The sequence below is a fragment of the Moschus berezovskii genome, chromosome 17 (genome assembly GCF_049115385.1).
Source record: "Moschus berezovskii isolate FMDL1 chromosome 17, NW_MosBer_1.0, whole genome shotgun sequence".
In the NCBI taxonomy this organism is placed as follows: Eukaryota; Metazoa; Chordata; class Mammalia; order Artiodactyla; family Moschidae; genus Moschus; species Moschus berezovskii.
Window position 1 is genome coordinate 46,356,408 of NC_142476.1, and position 17,402 is coordinate 46,373,809.

General features: G+C 52.6%; 1 protein-coding gene across 4 annotated transcripts in view; it reads left to right on the forward strand.

The window, feature by feature from the left end:
* CAMTA1 (calmodulin binding transcription activator 1) overlaps positions 1 to 17,402 on the forward strand; it is a 989,569-nt gene that overhangs the window by 869,087 nt on the left and 103,080 nt on the right. For 3 of the 4 annotated variants that reach the window (XM_088845426.1, XM_088845425.1, XM_088845428.1), the window contains one exon: positions 16,791 to 16,931. In XM_088845426.1, the coding sequence (XP_088701552.1) occupies positions 16,791 to 16,931 (141 nt within the window). Of the gene's footprint in view, positions 1 to 8,245; positions 8,484 to 16,790; positions 16,932 to 17,402 lie in introns of those variants that run through there. The other variant, XM_088845427.1, reaches the window with a different exon arrangement.

The window sequence follows — 17,402 nt, forward strand, 5'->3', positions numbered from 1 at the left end:
AGGCCATGTTGGCAGTGAGGGTGGAGGCCATGTTGGTAGTGAGGATGGAGGCCATGTTAGTAGTGAGGATGGAGGCCATATTGAGTGTGGAGAGAGTGGAGGCCATGTTGGCAGTGAGGGTGGAGGCCATGTTAGTAGTGAGGATGGAGGCCATGTTGAGTGTGGAGAGGGTGGAGGCCATGTTGAGTGTGGAAAGGGTGGAGACCGTGTTGGCAGTGAGAATGGAGGCCATGTTGAGTGTGGAGAGAGTGGAGGCCATGTTGGCAGTGAGGGTGGAGGCCATGTTGGCAGTGAGGGTGGAGGCCATGTTGGTAGTGAGGATGGAGGCCATGTTGAGGATGGAGGCCATGTTGAGTGTGGAGAGGGTGGAGGCCATGTTGAGTGTGGAAAGGGTGGAGACCATGTTGGCAGTGAGAATGGAGGCCATGTTGAGTGTGGAGAGGAGTGGAGGCCATGTTGGCAGTGAGGGTGGAGGCCATGCTGGCAGTGAGGATGGAGACCACGTTGACAGTGATAGTGGAGGTCATGTTGAGCATGGAGAGGGTGGAGGCCATGTTGGTAGTGAGGGTGGAGGCTATGTTGGTAGTAAGGATGGAGGCCATGTTGAATGTGGAGAGAGTGGAGGCCATGTTGGCAGTGAGGGTGGAGGCCATGTTGGTAGTGAGGATGGAGACCACGTTGACAGTGATAGTGGAGGTCATGTTGAGCGTGGAGAGGGGTTGAGGCCGTATTGGCAGTGAGAGTGGAGGCCATGTTGGTAGTGAGGAAGGAGGCCATGTTGAGTGTGGAGAGGGTGAAGACCATCCATATTCAGTGCAGTGGGTGGAAGTCATGTTGAATGTAAGTGGGCAGAGGCCATGTCAAGTATAGGTGATGGAAAACCATCTAGATAGTGGGTAGAGCCCATATTGAGTATGGAGAAGAGTGGAGGCCATGTTGTGTGTAGAGAGAGGTAGAGGCCGTGTTGGCATTGAGAGTGGAGGCCATGCCAAGGATGAGGTGATGAAGATGAGGTTGATAGTGGGTGGAGCCTATGTTGAGTGTGGGGATCAAATAAGTCCTCCTAGCTGTCCACAATCAATCCTCAATTGCCCCCATCACCTTCGGTCCCTGGGCACCTTCAGCCTGTTGGGGTCTCCAGGAGCCGGGGTCTCCAGGAGCCAGGGTCTCAGCCCCTCTCATGCATTCCTAGCCTCTGTGCAGTGGTGAGGGCAGGACAGCAGGCCACGAGGACCCAGCAAAGGTAGGCGGCTAGAGATAGGAACCCCGGTGCTGAGATGTGGCTGCTGCAGCAGAGACTGGAAAAAGCAGAAGCTGGTCCTCAGGGGCCTCTTCCAGGAGCTCCTTGCCCTGCAGATTAAACCAACAGTGAGCTTCCTGGGTCTTCAGAGCCCCCACCCTTTCCTCCCTCTGCCCAGGGAGACCTCACTGCTGTAACACCAACCTTCGGGTTGTATAGTCAAGTCGTCTGTTGTTTTCTCATCATTTTCCAGACAAAGACCAAAGACCCAGTAAGAGGGGCGGTGTTTATTTGTTTTGCTTTTTTGCTTAGATTGTAATCCTGGTGATTATAGAACATCAGGAAGTAAAATCAACAAAGGCTTTCTTTTCTGGGCCCCGACAGCAAACCAGTTCTTGGTCGACTGGCGCCACCTGGTGGCTTGCATCAGCAGAGCAGCTCAGATGCAAGCTCTCTGGAGGATCTCTGCTCCCCAGCCTGGGGCAGGCAGGGGCCACAATGCATCCGTGCCCGTGGACCTGGTGTCGGGGACCTGCTCTGTGTGTTGGGGTGTGGCTGGAACAATGGGCCTCAGGAGAACTATATTTCCCTCCCTTTCAACCCCCGTCCCCACCACCCCATCCCTGCCAGTCATCTGTGGCCTATAGAGCGTGGACACAGACATTGTCTCAGTGCCAGGAGCAGTGGTCCCCATCAGAACCTCTGGGGCAGGTTGCTGGAAGGCAGACTCCTGTACCCCACCCCCACCCCTGCCTCCAACACATTCTGATTCCACAGGTCGGGATTGGGCCCTGGGAACATTTGTTTTCTAACAAACAGGATTCTCCTGCTTCTTGCAAGATTCCAGTCTAACACAGTTTCTGGCAAGAGGCCAGCCAAGGAGCCCTGCCATGGAGATCAGGGTCAGTCCCTTGGTGGAGCCACAGGCCTCCTTGAGAATCAGCTGTTTCTCAGATTCAAGTGGAAGGGAGGCTCGAGAGAATGCTGCTCTCAAACTTGCACAAAGAATATGCTGTATCATTTCTGGCTATTTCAGGACCCTGTGACATCTTTCCAGACTCTAGGTTAAGACATGGTACCTACATAAGGAGTCTCCTTGGGTTGAAAATTAGACGTTAGGACCAAGAACATAATGGGGTCTTGCCAAACACTTATTGACTTGAAGTCATTCTGAAACTGTTAGATGGCGTTTCAGGGGGCTCCAAAGAGCTTCAATCCTTTATGTCTCGGCACAGAAAGAATTCAGTGAGAGGCAAAGTGATAGATAAGAAGTGACTTATTAGAATAGAACACTTATGAGGCTTACAAGCAGGCAGGCAAGAGGGAGCTACCATAAAAACTTACTGGTCTGCAGTTCTATAATCAAAGGAAAAGTGGGGAGGGAGAGAAGACGAAGACGAAGACGACCTTCTTCCTAGTTTTGGAGTACACATCAAGCTCCTCCTCCAGGTTGGGCTGGAGAGTTTTCTTGTCCCCACACCATCAAGCCCAGACAGCATGACACTATGGAAAAATTATTTCAGGTCTCAGTACAATGAGGGTCTTTACAGTGAAATGTCATCTTTCCACAAATTATTGTTTTTTATGTGGGCAGAGAACATGTCCTAGGGGTCATTAACTTACTGAGCTCACTGAGCAGGATGTGGGTCTCATGCCACCACTGTTTTATTGTTTGGGGGGGGGGTGTTTCCTCCTGCTGCATGAATTTTATTGCTAAGCAACCCTGCTTGGTCTTGTGGGTAAGCAAACCTGCTTTCTTGAGTGATCATTAACTTACAGGGGTCTCTCATACTTTTTTCTCTTATAATCCCCTAGTAGGGTTAACTATTTAATCACCTACTTTGTCCTTTTACTTGGTCCCTATTGATGAGAAACCCTGGGAAACCATAAAGAGGGGCATATCCATGTCCCCTTGGGGGGCCCGGGGCCCAGGACCTAGGCTCTGTCCTAAGTGCAGAGGCATTCATCAGTGCACAGAGCCTGCAAGACCCAGAGGCTCTTCCCCCTCCCTGCCTGTGTTGGCTGGATTTGGAGTCACTGGGGGAGCGGTTCAGTGGTTCACAGGGGGAGTGGTTCAGTGCAGGAGGACCAGGGGAGGATTTCCCTGCCCATCCTTGCTTGTCCCTGTGGCTAGGAGCTGCTGAGATGAGGAGCTGGCAGGGTGGGTCTCCTTACGTTCACTAATCTCCATCGGAATGCCTTCTGGCACCTCGCAGCCTGGCATGAGGGAGAGCAGGCAGGAGAGAGACAAGGCTGATTTTTTTTTTTTTGAAGTATAATTTGATTTACAAGTGACGTGTTAGTTTTAGGTGTATAGCCCAGTGACTTAAGTTCATTTCAGTTCAGTCGCTCAGTCGTGTCCGACTCTTTGTGACCCCATGGACTGCAGCACACTGGGTTTCCCTGTCCATCACCAGAGCTTACTCAAACTCATATTCATGGAGTCAGTGATGCCATCCAACCGTCTCAACTTCTGTCATCCCTTCTCCCGCCTTCAATCTTTCCTAGCATCAGGGTCTTTTCCAATGAGTCAGTTCTTTGCATTAGGTGGTCAAAGTATTGGAGCACAGTCAGTAACTGAGTTAGAGATATATAGATATATATGTAACAGATACAGATATCTATCAGCTCCCCTGGGGCTCAGCAGTAAAGAATCCATCTGCAATGCAGGAGATCTGGGTTTGATCCCTGGGTCGGGAAGATCCCCTGAAGGAAGACATGGCAACCCACTCCAGTACTCCTACCTAGAGAATCCCACAGACAGAGGAGCCTGGCAGGTTGCAGTCCGTAGGGTCGCACAGAGTCGGACACGACTGAAGCGACTAAGCAGCAGCAACATTGATATTTTCCCTGGTGGCTTTGGATATAGGGGCTTCTCTGGCAGCTCAGACAGTAAAGAATCTGCCTGCTATACAGGAGACCAGGGTTTGACCCCTGGGTCAGGAAGATCCCCTGGAGAAAGGAATGGCTTCCTACTCCAGTATTCTTGCCTGGAGAATCCCACGGACAGATAAGCCTGGCAGGCTACAATCCATGGGGTCACCAAGAGTTGGACATGACTGAGAAACTAAACACACACACACAGATAAATATATAGATATCATCACCAACTCAGTGGACGTGAATTTGAGCAAACTCCAGGAGATAGTGAAGGACAGAGGAGCCTGGTGTGCTGTAGTCCACAGGGTCACAAAGACTAAGGCACAGTTAAGTGACTGAACAACAATAGATATAGTTACATAAATATGTATATATGTGTGTGTGCGTGTGTGTATTTCATTCTTTTGCATTACAGATTATTACAAAATACTGAGTAAATTGTGCTATTATACATAGCAGTATATATATGTTCATCCCCAGACTCCTAGTTTATCCCTCCCTTTGGTAACCATGGGCTTCCCAGGTGGCTCAGTGGTAAAGAACCACCTGCCAAGGCAGGAGACACAAGTTTGATCCCTAGGTGGGGAAGATCCCCTGGAGAAGGAAATGGCAACCCATGGTATTCTAGCCTGGTGGGTTACAGTCCATGGGGTTGCAAAAGAGTCAGATACGACTTAGCAACTAAAGAACAACTGGTAACCATAAGTTTGTTTTCTGTGTCTGTGAATCTCTGTTTTGTAAATAAGTTCATTTGTATCTTTTCAAGATTCCACAGATAAGCTATGCCATATGATATTTGTCTTCCTCTGTCTGGCTTACTTCACTTAATAGGATAGGCTGATTTTAAAACGGGCTTACTTTCTTTTTCTGCTCTGCTGGGAGGATCCAGGTGGTTTTGCAAATATTCCTTTCTCCCCTCAGGCTAAATTTTATTTAGCTGATTTGGCCCCAGAACCGGAGCACTAAGAGAAATGGCTCTCTTGATTTCCTGTCTCCCCCTGGCTACTTGCCTTTCAAGGCCACTTGGGCGCCATGCACCCCCTGCTTTTACAGAATTCCCCCATTCCAACTCCGCCACCCACTGATTCCATGAGCTTTGATGGGGACCTGTCTGTGGTGGTGTTGGGGGTGCCTGACTGCCTTCTAGAGCTGACAAAGCCCTGCTCTAGCTGGCGGGTGATTTTGTTCAACTTAGAATTTGTTGCCAGCCTTTTAGTCCCAGATTTTCAGCTTCTCTGAAGATTGAAGGTTCTGGCTCACATCATTAAGAGCCAGGGGTAGCTACCCCCTTTCTAGGGTGCCTGCCTCCCTGCAGGCACCATGTCTGGGCACATGGAGGAGGCGTCTGAGCCCAGGATCTCCCAAAAGACAGAAACCATGCGGAACGCCACTTGGTCCCTGCCCCCACTGCCAGTGGCCTGGAGGGGCTGGTGGACAGCCGGTCCCTCCCACCACCTCTACCCCTGGGCAGAGCCTGGGAGAAGGTGGTGCAGTTGAGCCCGAAAGAGAAGAAGATTCAGAGCTCACGTGGTTCCCTGCTGAAGGAGAAAATCTCAAGCTTCCTCTCCCCTTGCCAAATAGGGCTTCCATTCAACATCACCAGACAATCAGAGAACCTCAAGGGCATTCACGCTCTCACTATAGCACAAAGAATTCCCCACCTCGGCAACAATGCCACTTAGCAAGTCAGGAGATTCTCCGAGCCTTGAATCGCTCCTTGATGCATATCCTTGGCCCAGTTAGCGGGGCCAGCGCAGAAACACTCAGCCAAGGCCACTTTTTAATGCCGCAGAGCCCCTAGGAGATTGCCTGTGAGGTCAAGTGCGGATGCAGAGGAAGCTTCATTCCCCCGTGGCCTGAATCTCCTGCTGTGATGCCTGAGCAACCCAAACCAGCTCACTACCCACCACCCGAGGTCCCTCCCACCTAGAAGAAGTCCCCAGACCCTCTGCCTTTCCCTGGACTTGTTCACTGTCGGAACACAGCTGATGCCTCCTGGTAGAAGACGGTAAAATGTTGGGGGGATCTTGTGCCCCACATCCCCAGACATTCAGCTTGTAAGCTCACTTGGGACACAGCCCACGTGTCCCCACACACATATGCCATTCAGTCCCTGTCCCTGCCCTGCTCAGCCTCCACACCTCTCGAGATGAGATTTCTGAAAATGTTGTCCTCAGGACCCATTGGAGAATGACAGTTGAGGGTGAGATGGGCAAATTGAATCGTATGTGGGTGTCTGGATATGAGAAGTTAAATCTAATGAAAATTGTATCCAGTTGAACCAAGAAATCAGAAGCTGGGCCTTTATTCCTGTCAACAAGAATACAGTGAAAATTAAACCAACGCAGCTGCCATTTCCCATTGACCTTGTTGCCATAGAGACAGCCTTCTAGTGTCAACAACTGGGAGGCATCTGAAAGGGCTCATTCAAGCCCTGAGAAGCACATGGGGGCCCCTCTCCCGCCCACCTCTGTCACGTGGTTCTTCTGTGAGATGACCACATTTCTGGGTTGCCTGGGAGCCTCCAGGGGACACCATTGTCCAGACAAATTATCACAGTGCCCATTTTGGTCTCCAAGGTGACCTGTCGGGACAGCAGTTAAACGGTCGCCTCTGGGGGTCTTTTTGGAGAGTTGAGTCCCTGGGCAGGAACTGAATGAGCCCCGGTTGATGGTGGCCAGGAGAAAGGTCCCCCCCATAAGCCTCTATCGAGAGGTGGGAGGATTTTCTTTGTCACCAACATGCCACTTTGTCACCTGCTCACCATAGCACCAAGCAATCTCCTCCTATGAAAAGAAGGCCAAATCTCCATCCCAGCAGGTGCCATCTTTGCTGTTGCCATGGTGACCCAAGCTCCAGTTATCCTTCTAGAAGTTAGTGCCCCACAGAGCAAAGGAGGGAGGCAGGTGCTCTCCCCAGGTCCCAGTGCCACTGTGGGGTGAGGGGACTTCCAGATTACTTCTCTAATTCTTTTCCAAAGTGTTCCAGGCATGACATTTCAGAGCAGAAATGATCACCTTACCCAAGGCCATCAACCCTGTCCGGCTCAGACCTCCTGTGGATGCCACCCAATCAGAACCCAGGGTGTGGGGGCCCGTTTTTTACTTCAAATCCTGTGTGGAACAGAGACGTGTCATCAGGTGAACCCATGAGAGGCACCGATTTTACAGACAAGGAAACTAAGGCCAAGAGGAGTCAAATATCTGCCCAAGATCACATGCATGTGAGAAAAAGGGCTGCAGTCACTGGGCCCAAAACCCCCCGACCAGCGTGGTCCTGCTGACCTGCATCCCACAGGTTCTGGACATTCCTGAATCCCAGCCCTTCTTTTTTGTACAACTGGCTGGGCACTGAGCTCACAAGTTTTCCTGGCCCTTCAGGAAATTTCCATCACTGCCCAGGGTCCCCACAGTGAGAAGAAATGTTTGAAACTTCTGCAGACAACCAAGACAGCTACCCCTGGACCTCTCCCCCTACCCGCAACCCCCTCCTATGACTCCATGGATCCCTCCTCCACCACACCCCACCCCCAGTGACTCGAAATCCAAGCAAGGAGACAAACGCTGCCCCCATAAATCCCACATTTTCCAGAAAGAGTTTTTCTTCAGGCTCCCTGTCTTTCATAGAAATTTCCCTGAAACTCATCAACAAAGATCAGTATAGTCAAAGCTATGGTTTTTCCAAGTAGTCCTGTACAGATGTGAGAGGTGGACCATAAAGAAGGCTGAGCGCCAAAGAACTGATGCATTCGAACTATGGTGCTGGAGAAGATTCTTGAGAGTCCCTTGGACAGCAAGATCAAACCAGTTAATCCTACAGGAAATCAGCCCTGAACATTCATTGGAAGGACTGATACTGAAGCTGAAGCTCCCATACTTTGGTCACCTGATATAAAGAGCTGACTCATTGGAAAAGACCCTGATGCTGAGAAAGAATGAGGGCAGGATGAGAAGGAGATGACAAAGGATGAGATGGTCAGACAGCATCACTGACTCAATAGACATGAGTTTGAGCAGGTTCTGGGAGATGGTGAAGGACAGGGAAGCCTGGCACGCTTCTGTCCATGGGGTCACAAAGAGTCAGACATGACTTAGCGACTGTACAGCAACATTCCAGTGGGCTGCAATGAACAAGGCCAGGCACCCCTCCAGGAGCCCCAGCAGTCTAGGTCCTGGTGCTGAGATGCTCTCCTTGCACAGACGCCCTCCCTCTCTTCCAAGAGCAGATGCACAGCAGGCCCTGCCTCCCACTTCCTGTCCCACCCCTGGGAGCCCAAGGCAGGCTTCCTCTGTCCTGGTCTGGGTGGCATGGTCAGCTCTGGGCTGCACATCCCCACCCTGCTGCCCACCTGGCCCGGTCCCAGGTGAGGATGATCTTGAAGGAAGAGCCAGTGGCTTTAGAACTTCTGTCCTCTCCCCACCCCCAGCCCACCTGGCCCTTCTGAGAAAACCAGCCCCCTCCAGAGTCAGAGAGGGCAGGAGACAGCAGGGCGGGCAGTGATGGAACAGCACCTGGCCCAGCCCCAGGGGCGGTCTGAGCTTCCTGCACACTCACCAGCCCCCAGGAAATCCAAACCCATCTTTCTAGGACATGAAACCAGTGGAAGGAACCCCTGACCTTCTGACAGGCATTGCCTTCCCTTCTCCACCCATATTGAACCGTCCAAGCCATTCCTTGATCTGGAAAGGATGCAGGCTGGGAAGACCCATGGGAGGCAGATGGCTCAGCGGACCACTACAACCCCTCCCCACCCCCATTTATCTGCTGTGTGACCTTGGGCAAGTGACATAACTTTCTTGAGTCTTGATTCTCACATTAATAACATGGGATGATAATGCTGCCTCAAAGGTCATTGAGAGATGTGAGATGTAATCTCTATACCAATGAGCCTCAAATTCCCAGCATCAATTTCCCTAAATGATAGAACACAGATCTGAGCCCCACCTCAGAATCTCTGATTCATCATTGGGCTAGCGAGGGGATGTGCATTCTGACATATTTCCAAGTGATTATACCATGGCTTGGACCACACTTTGAGAACCACTGCCCAGTGCCCTGTCCACAGTAGATACTCAATCCAGGGTAGATATTATTGTGATTTGTTTCTTTTTATAATGGAATTAACACAGAAAGAACCTAGCAAATTGCTTGGCATGTAGTGTAAGTTCAGGAAACATTTTGTTGTTGTTGTTATTGAGATGCAAGCTATGCTTCCAGTTCACTGGGAGAATTAATGAACGGATAAAACAAAAAGCAGTGCTGGAGAGGATATGAGTGACTGAGAAACTACCCATTCGTTCATTCATTCCACCCATGTTCACTGTTTTTTTATTTTCTTGGGCTCCAAAATCACTGCAATGGCGACTGCAGCCACGAAATTTAAAGACGCTTGCTCCTTGGAAGAAACGTTATGACAAACCTAGACAGCATATTAAAAAGCAGAGATTTTACTTTGCTGACAAAGGTCCATCCAGTCAAAGCTATGGTTTTTTCCAGTAGTCACATATGGATGTGAGAGATGGACTATAAAGAAAGCTGAGCACCAAAGAATTGATGCTTTTGAACCGTGGTGTTGGAGAAGACTCTTGAAAGTCCTGTAGACCGCAAGGAGATCAAGCCAGTCAGTCCTAAAGGAAATCAGTCCTGAATATTCATTGGAAGGACTGATGCTGAAGCTGAAACTCCAATACTTTGGCCACCTGATTCGCAGAACTGACTCATTGGAAAAGACCCTGAAGCTGGAAAGATTGAAGGCAGGAGGAGAAGGGGACAACAGAGGATGAGATAGTTAGATGTATCACCGACTCGATGGAAGTGAGTGTAAGCAGGCTCCAGGAGCTGGTAATGGACAGGGAAACCTGGCATGCTGCAGTCCATGGGGTCACAAAGAGTCGGACACGACTGAGTGACTGAACTGAACTGATGTTCACTGAGCATCTTCTATGTTCCAGGAATCATTCAAAGCCTGGGGAATAGAGCAGGTCCCTTCAACAACATCCTGTCCCCATGACTCAGATTCTGGCTCTAGTGGGGGCCAGAGCTGGAGTAACCAGCAGGGCCTCCAGGGGGAGGTGACACTTGAGCTGGCATGTGCTGGATGGAAGGGTAAGATTTAGATGTTCATGGACACATGAATGGATAAAGAAGCTGTGGTACATATATACAATAAAATATTAGTCATAAAAAGAAATGCATTGGAGTCAGTTCCAGTGAGGTGGATGAACCTAGAGCCTATTATGCAGAATAAAGTAAGTCAGAAAGAGAAAAACAAATATTGTACATTACTGCATATATATGGAATCTAGAAAGATGATACTGATGAGCCTGTTTGCAGGGCAGCAGTGGAGACGCAGACAGAACAGACTTGTGGACACAGGGGGAGAGGAAGAGTGTGGGAAGGATTGAGAGGGTAGCACTGAACATACACTACCGTGTGTAAATAGATGGCTGGTGGGAAGTTCCTATACGACTCAGGGAGCTCAAACCCATTGCTCTGTGGCAACCGAGAGGGGTGGAATGACTGATTCATGAAACCACCACAGTATCGTAAAGCAATCTAGTTGTTGTTCAGTCACTAAGTCTTGTCTGACCCTTTGAGACCCCATGGACTGCAGCACAGCAGGCTTCCCTGTCCTTCACTGTCTCCCGGAGTTTGCTCAAATTCATACCCATTTAGTCGGTGAGGCTATCTAACCATCTATCCTCCAATTAAAAATCAGTAACTTTTTAGAAACTGAAAAAAGAGAAAGGCGGCAGCAGCAAAAGTGAGGTCAAAAGCTCAGCCTCTGGGCGCCGGTGCCAAATCCAATCTCAGAGACAGAGTTTTGTGTAAAGTAGAAAAGAATAGCTTTTTTGCTTTGCCAAGCAAAGGGGGACACAACGGGCTCCTGCCCTGTAAACCTGTGTGTCCTCACCCAGAAGGATCTGGTGAGGAGTCTTATAGCATTGATTCAAGGGTGGGGTTGCTGACAAGAACAGGCTGTGTGCAGGGTCTGTACGGGGCCTCCAGTCTGCTCTCGGGTGATCTTCTTGATGAGCTCCTCTGATTTCTCCCCTCTGGTCTCAGGTGATTCCTTTCCTGTTCCTCCCTTGATTAGCAACTGTTTGAATCTGCCCTTTGGGACTCAGGGAAGGTGGTGGAGACTGGAGTCTGCTCTCTACAAACAAACAGTGGGGAACAGAGGGGAACCCAGGAAACCCATAGAGTCCTGCTCAGTTTCAAAAGGAGGCATTCCAGAATGATCTCAGGGCCCCGCGAATGTACACACCCTATGTGTGCAGCAGAAAGGGCAGGGTAGGTCTCTCCTGGCTAGTAGAACTCTAGCCAGGGAGCCTGGGGAGGGGGAGGCCTAGAGCCCTGATGGCATACGGGCATGTACAGTCACTCAGTCGTGTCCGACTCTTTGCCACCCCATGGACTGTAGCCTTCCAGGCTCCTCTGTCCATGGGATTTCCCAGGCAAGAACACTGGAGTGGGTTGCCATTTCCTCCTCCAGGGGATCTTCCCAACCCAGGGGATGAAAGCTGCATCTCCTGCACCTTCTGTATTGGCAGGCGGATTCTCTACCACCAAGCCACCTGGGAAGCCCAAGCCCTGATGGAAACTATTAAAGTATTAATTGGTCATCTGGGGCTGCCATAACAGAGCACCACAGCCTGGGCGGCTTGAGCCATAGGAATCTATTTCTCACATTCTGGAGGCTAGAAGTCCAAGGTCAAGGTCTGAGACCCCTCCCCTTGGCTGACAGAAGGCCACCTTCTTGCCGTGTCCTCACATGACTTCTGTGTGCTCACTCCCAATGTCTCTTTCTCTTCTTATAAGGACACCAATTCTATTGGACTAGGATCCACCCTCGGGACCTCATTTAACCTTAATTAACTCCTTAAAGGCCCTATCTCCAAATATACTCAGATCTGAGGTCAGGGTTTCAAAGTTAAGAATTTGAGATACACATTTCTGCCCACAATGGGTGACAGTGTAGCTCAGTGTGGGGTCAAGTTAAGCCTGCCTGGCCAAAGCTCTCCACCACCACCCCCTAAAAATGGGAAGGAGCAGACATAAACGTTGTCTAACAGCCAGCCCCTGGCAGGGGCAGGGGGGCCTCACCCCCGCACTTTCCCCAGCCCCACTTCTAGATCTCAGTTTCACTCTTCCTGGTGGTTGGCCTCCTCTCAGGTGAATTGCTCATCAGAAGATACCCTCCAAAGCGTGGCGCCATGCTGTTGTCATTGATTTCATTTTGATTATTCAGATTAGTGTTCCCACAGCTGCCCGGCTGCAGGAGGTCATCAGGGTGAGCCTTGTGGATGGGCTGGGTCAGCGCTGTCAGCTCACAGACCAGTCCTCCCACCAGGCCTGCTGTAGGCCGCCTGGCAGAGCCAGTGTGGGGTTCCCTGGGCAGCCCCAAGACTGTGGCGGAGCTGCAGGAGTGCCCTGTTGCATCCCACTTTCTGCTGGCCAGTGTGGCCCTCTGGCCACTTTCTGTCCCATGCAGGCCTCTGAGGAATCACCCATGCCCACCTTCCCCATCTCTGGTACCTCCCTGCCCTAGCCCTCCTGGGCATATCACCTGAGCAGCCAGGGAGCATCACCCAGGCCTCCTCGTGTATGGGTGGCTATAGAGGGCCCCCTCTGCCTGGAATTTGGCAGGAAACACTCAACCTCCTCCTCCACCCTAGGCAGGTCTGCCAACTGTGGTCTAGGAATCAGGACCCCTGAGCCCTCTGGAGAGCAGAGGGCACAAGGTGGCCCAGAGCCACCAGGAGGTGACTTGGTGGGGGAGGGGGAATTCCCTCTTCTCTTTCTGTGCCCCCCCCCACCCAGGTCATAACCTTACCTTTCACCAACTGTACTTTCAATGCAGTTTCCCTTCTGCTGCTTTTATGAAGGGAGGGGTGCTGGAGGGGGAGGGGCCAGTGCATGTGTATTAACCTTCCTTCCGCAGAGCTCTCTTTTCCCCATAGAAATCTCCTTTCCCCATAGAAATCTCCTTTCCCACTGATTCATTACGTATCAGGAAGCAGAGCGTGACATGTTAAAAGCCATCTTGATAGTATTTGATATTCAGTACTAACAGCTCACCACCTCCAAGGAGGGGGGGTTTTCTCCCCGCCCCCACCGGAGTGGGAGGGAGACAATTTGCATATTGGATGTGCTAAGAGTGTAGGCAATTTGCATTAAGCATCCAAAAATTCTCTGCTTGCAATCTGTCACCCTTCACTGGGTTTTCATTTTATAACCTTTACAACATAAGGAGATGAGCAAGAGGCAGAGAGAACTCGGGAGCCGCACCCTCACGGGGGCCAGAGGAGACTGGTCTCAGTGGCAGTTGTCAGCACAGGGGGTCCTGGTCAGAAATGCCAGAACATTCCACCAAAGGCAACAGCCCATCTGGGGATTAGCGAAGTCGCCTAATCCCAAGACCTCAGAGCTTTGGGTGGGGAGTTGCCAAGTGGCCAGATGCCAAGGGGGGGTTGCCTGAGCCCAGCTCATCTCCCCAGAGATTCAAGTTCAGACTCATGGAAGGTTTTCCCTGAGAACACCTGGTCTGGCTTTGCAATGAGCTCCTGCTCCAAGCCCCCCTACAGGGGGACACACCGCAATGAGCTCTGGAGATGTTTCTGGTCCCAGGCTTGCAGAACCTGCAGGCTCTGGGCCTAGGACAGAGCTCTGTGACTGTTGTCCTGACGGCAAGGGAGGAACTCCTGCAGGGCTTTAGAAACAAGCCTGGGCACCCCCTCTGGAACCCCCATGCTGGGGCAAGGAACGGACAGCTGGAGGCCACCTGTGTGTACAGTGGTTCAAGGAAAGGGGTCCTGAGTCCTGCCCTCTGGGCCCAACCCTGCCCCCAGCTTCTGTTTTCTCATCTACAAATTGAGGATTCTGGAAAAGGTCCTGAGCCAAGGGAGATCCCGAGGCATGGGTGTCAGGCCCTGACCCCAATTCCCACCTGAACCAGGCCCTTTCCACTGTGATCCATTTTCCATAGTGGATTTCTGCTGCTACTGCTGCTGCTGCGTCACTTCAGTCGTGTCCGACTCTGTGCAACCCCATAGACGGCAGCCCACCGGGCTCCCCCATCCCTGGGATTCTCCAGGCAAGAACACTGGAGTGGGTTGCCATTTCCTTCTCCAATGCATGCAAGTGAAAAGTGAAAGTGAAGTCGATCAGTCGTGTCTGACTCTTCGCGACCCCATGGACTGCAGCCTACCAGGCTCCTCCATCCATGGGATTTTCCAGGCAAGAGTACTGGAGTGGGTTGCCATTGCCTTCTCTGATTTCTAGGCAGAGGTTATTTGAGAAAAGCACTCCAAGACTATGATGGGGTTTGCAAACCCCTGGCCTGGGCTGTGCCTTCCAGCTGCCAGGCAGGAGGGCCTGAGTCAGCAGGAGCTCAAACCTTGTGGAGCTGCCAGAGAATTTCCCGGGGATCCCAAGGGGAGACGCCATCCACCTGCGGAAAGGTGCGTTGTAAATCCCTGACCCTTGAACATTGCCATCACAAAGGGTTCTGAACAGGCACCCATGGCTTCAAATCCAGGCAGCTGAGCTAGCTTGGAGCAGAAGCCACTCAGCCAGTACCCTGTCTCGATGGCCCGTCACAGTTCAGGACCTGCCCGGCACAGGGCCATGGCCCTAGTGCTGTTGAAGGTGCAGGAAGCAGAGGAGCCAGAGGCTCATCAGAATGGAGCGGAGGACAAGGATGCTGGACAAACACCTGGGACAGGTGCACACAGAAGAAAAGCGGTGCTCCCGAGGGAGTCCCAGCGGATCACCACATTCACACGCGGGATTTCTTTGAAAAACCACTCAAGTTCTACGGGAAGGCACTGACGAGCAGCAGAGACGTGAGACGGACAGCACCGTGGAGTTCTCCCTGCCCGTTCCAAGGCTGAGTCACCTGTGGATGTCCTGGCCTGTTCGCCCAGCATCAGCCGACGCGCAGGGCAGGGCTAGCGTCCTGTTGTGTGTGTTGCCACCACTGCATCACCGTTAACAGTGATGACAACAGCTACTCTTTGTGGGGACCACACAGGGTGCCAAGCAGGAGATCGGGGTTTCCCCCAGGCCACCCTGTGAGGTGGCTACTCTTGTATTCCCATTTTGCAGATGAGGAAACTGAGGCTCAGAGAAGTTTAGTGACTTGCCCAAATTCACACTGCAAGTAAAGACCAAAGCCTGGGCTCCAATCCAGGTCTGAATCCAATCCAGCTCCCACCTGCTCTGTGTTAATCGTTCAGTCGTGTCTGACTCATTGTGACCTCATGGACTGTAGCTCACCAGGCTCCTCTGTCCAGGGAATTCTCCAGGCAAGCATACTGGAGTGAGTTGCCATTTTCTACTCCAGGGGATCTTCCCGAACCAGGGATCAAACCCAGGTCTCCCTTACTGCAGGCAGATTTTTTACTATCTGTGTCACCAGGGAAGTTACCTGCTGTGTAGACTTTCCCTATGTGTTTCCTTATGCCCCTCACAAAGCAAAGGAAGGCTTGCAAATTGTGACAGTTCTTTGCCTGGAATTCACGTGAGACCAGCTTAACCAATGGAGGAAGGAAACTGTTCTTTCCTGGCAAAGCCCCTGGTCTCTGCCTACTCTGACCCTGTGCCCTGATGCCCTGCTCCTCCTCCCAGACTACCAGCTCCCACCTCCCCCCCTTCAGAGGGACCTGGGTCCCTCCTGCAACCCCCAGTACCAGTCCCAACCCTGGGGCTGTGAATTCACTGCCTCTGGGCCCGGGCCCCCCGGAGCCACCAGAGAGAGCTAGACTCTGCCATGTACCCAACGTGCCAGCCCGGGCTCAGCTGCCTTTTGCCCAGGTATGCTGCAGTTGAGAAAGGACAGCAGGGCAAGCGGGCATGAAGCTCAATCAGTCCACACACTCAGCCAGGCAGGTCATTTATTTTAGACCTCCAGCCCCGTCCTGCTAGGCAGGTGGGGAGCCCACCCTCAGCCATCCCGGGCCCCCACCTCAACACCAGGGATGGCAGCGGTCCAGGGTAGAGGAGGGCGGAGCTGAAACTGCAGGGCGGTCATCCAGGTGGCCGGTCATCATCAGTGGGCACCCGCTGTCCAGGCCATGTGGGCCCTTCGGTCCACTCCCTTGTCCCCCAGCCCAATCTGCGGCCCCTGAGGCGGAGAAGTCTGGTGAGAGTAGGAAGCTGGATTGCCCCTTCCGCCAGGGTTGGCCATCCATCCTGCTGGGAGCCGGACACCCCAGCCACCATCTCTTCTTCACGTCTCCACAGCCTGCACTCTGGGGAGGTCCCTCAGCCTCCTAGACCTCTCCTTCCCCACCCTTGCTCTCTGTGCCTCCACTCCATGACCCCTTGAAGAACCACCAGACGCACCTGAGCTTTGCAAAACCAAAAGCAACTCTCTGGGCCATCCCTCCCGCACGGCACCTCAGAAAGCAAGAATGGGAGATGAGACAGGAGTGGAGGGGACAGAGCTCCTGAGGGGAGGGGCTGTGATGGGGCAGCCTGGTTCTCTCCTCTCTTTCCTCCCGTCTCCCCTCCTACGAGCACTGCTTTGTGGTGCTTGGAGCCAGCCTACCAGCAGAAAGGGGGCCGCGCTCCAGGAGGGTTCAGGTCCCATCCCTCCCAGTACCTCCCCCAGGCACAGGTGGCCTCTGACCTCACGACCCACCTCAACGGCCTCTCTCCCCACAGTCCACGGCATCAAGTGGACGTGCAGCAATGGGAACAGCAGCTCAGGCTTCTCGGTGGAGCAGCTGGTGCAGCAGATCCTCGACAGCCACCAGACCAAGCCGCCGCCGCGGACTCACAACTGCCTCTGCACCGGCAGCCTGGGTGAGCCGGGCCGCCGGCGGGCATGCGGGCAAGGGACGCTACCAGGCAGCGGGTGTGACGTCCAGAAGGGGAGGGAGGTCAGCCACGAGCCAGGCCACAGCACCCACGGCAACTCTCCTTCATCCTGCCTGGCTAGGCTGGTGAGGCTGATGAGGCTGGTAGGGCTGGTGAGGCTGGTGGGGCTGGTAGGGCTGGTGAGGCTGGTGGGGCTGGTGGGACTGGCAAGGTTGGCAGGGCAGCCCCTTTGGGCAGAAGAGAACAGTCTCCAGATAAACACCTCCTTTTGGGACTGTGAGCAGCACAGTCAGGAGTGCGCAGGGTTGGGCCACTGTCCACATCCACCCGCCCCAGGTGCCTTCCAGGCCTCAGGATCTCAGGCATCAGAGGCAGGAGCCCAGGTCCCCAGGGTACTGGGCCAACAGAGGCTTTTCCAGGGAGTCAGCCTTGAGTCCGTAGGACCGCTCAAGCTAA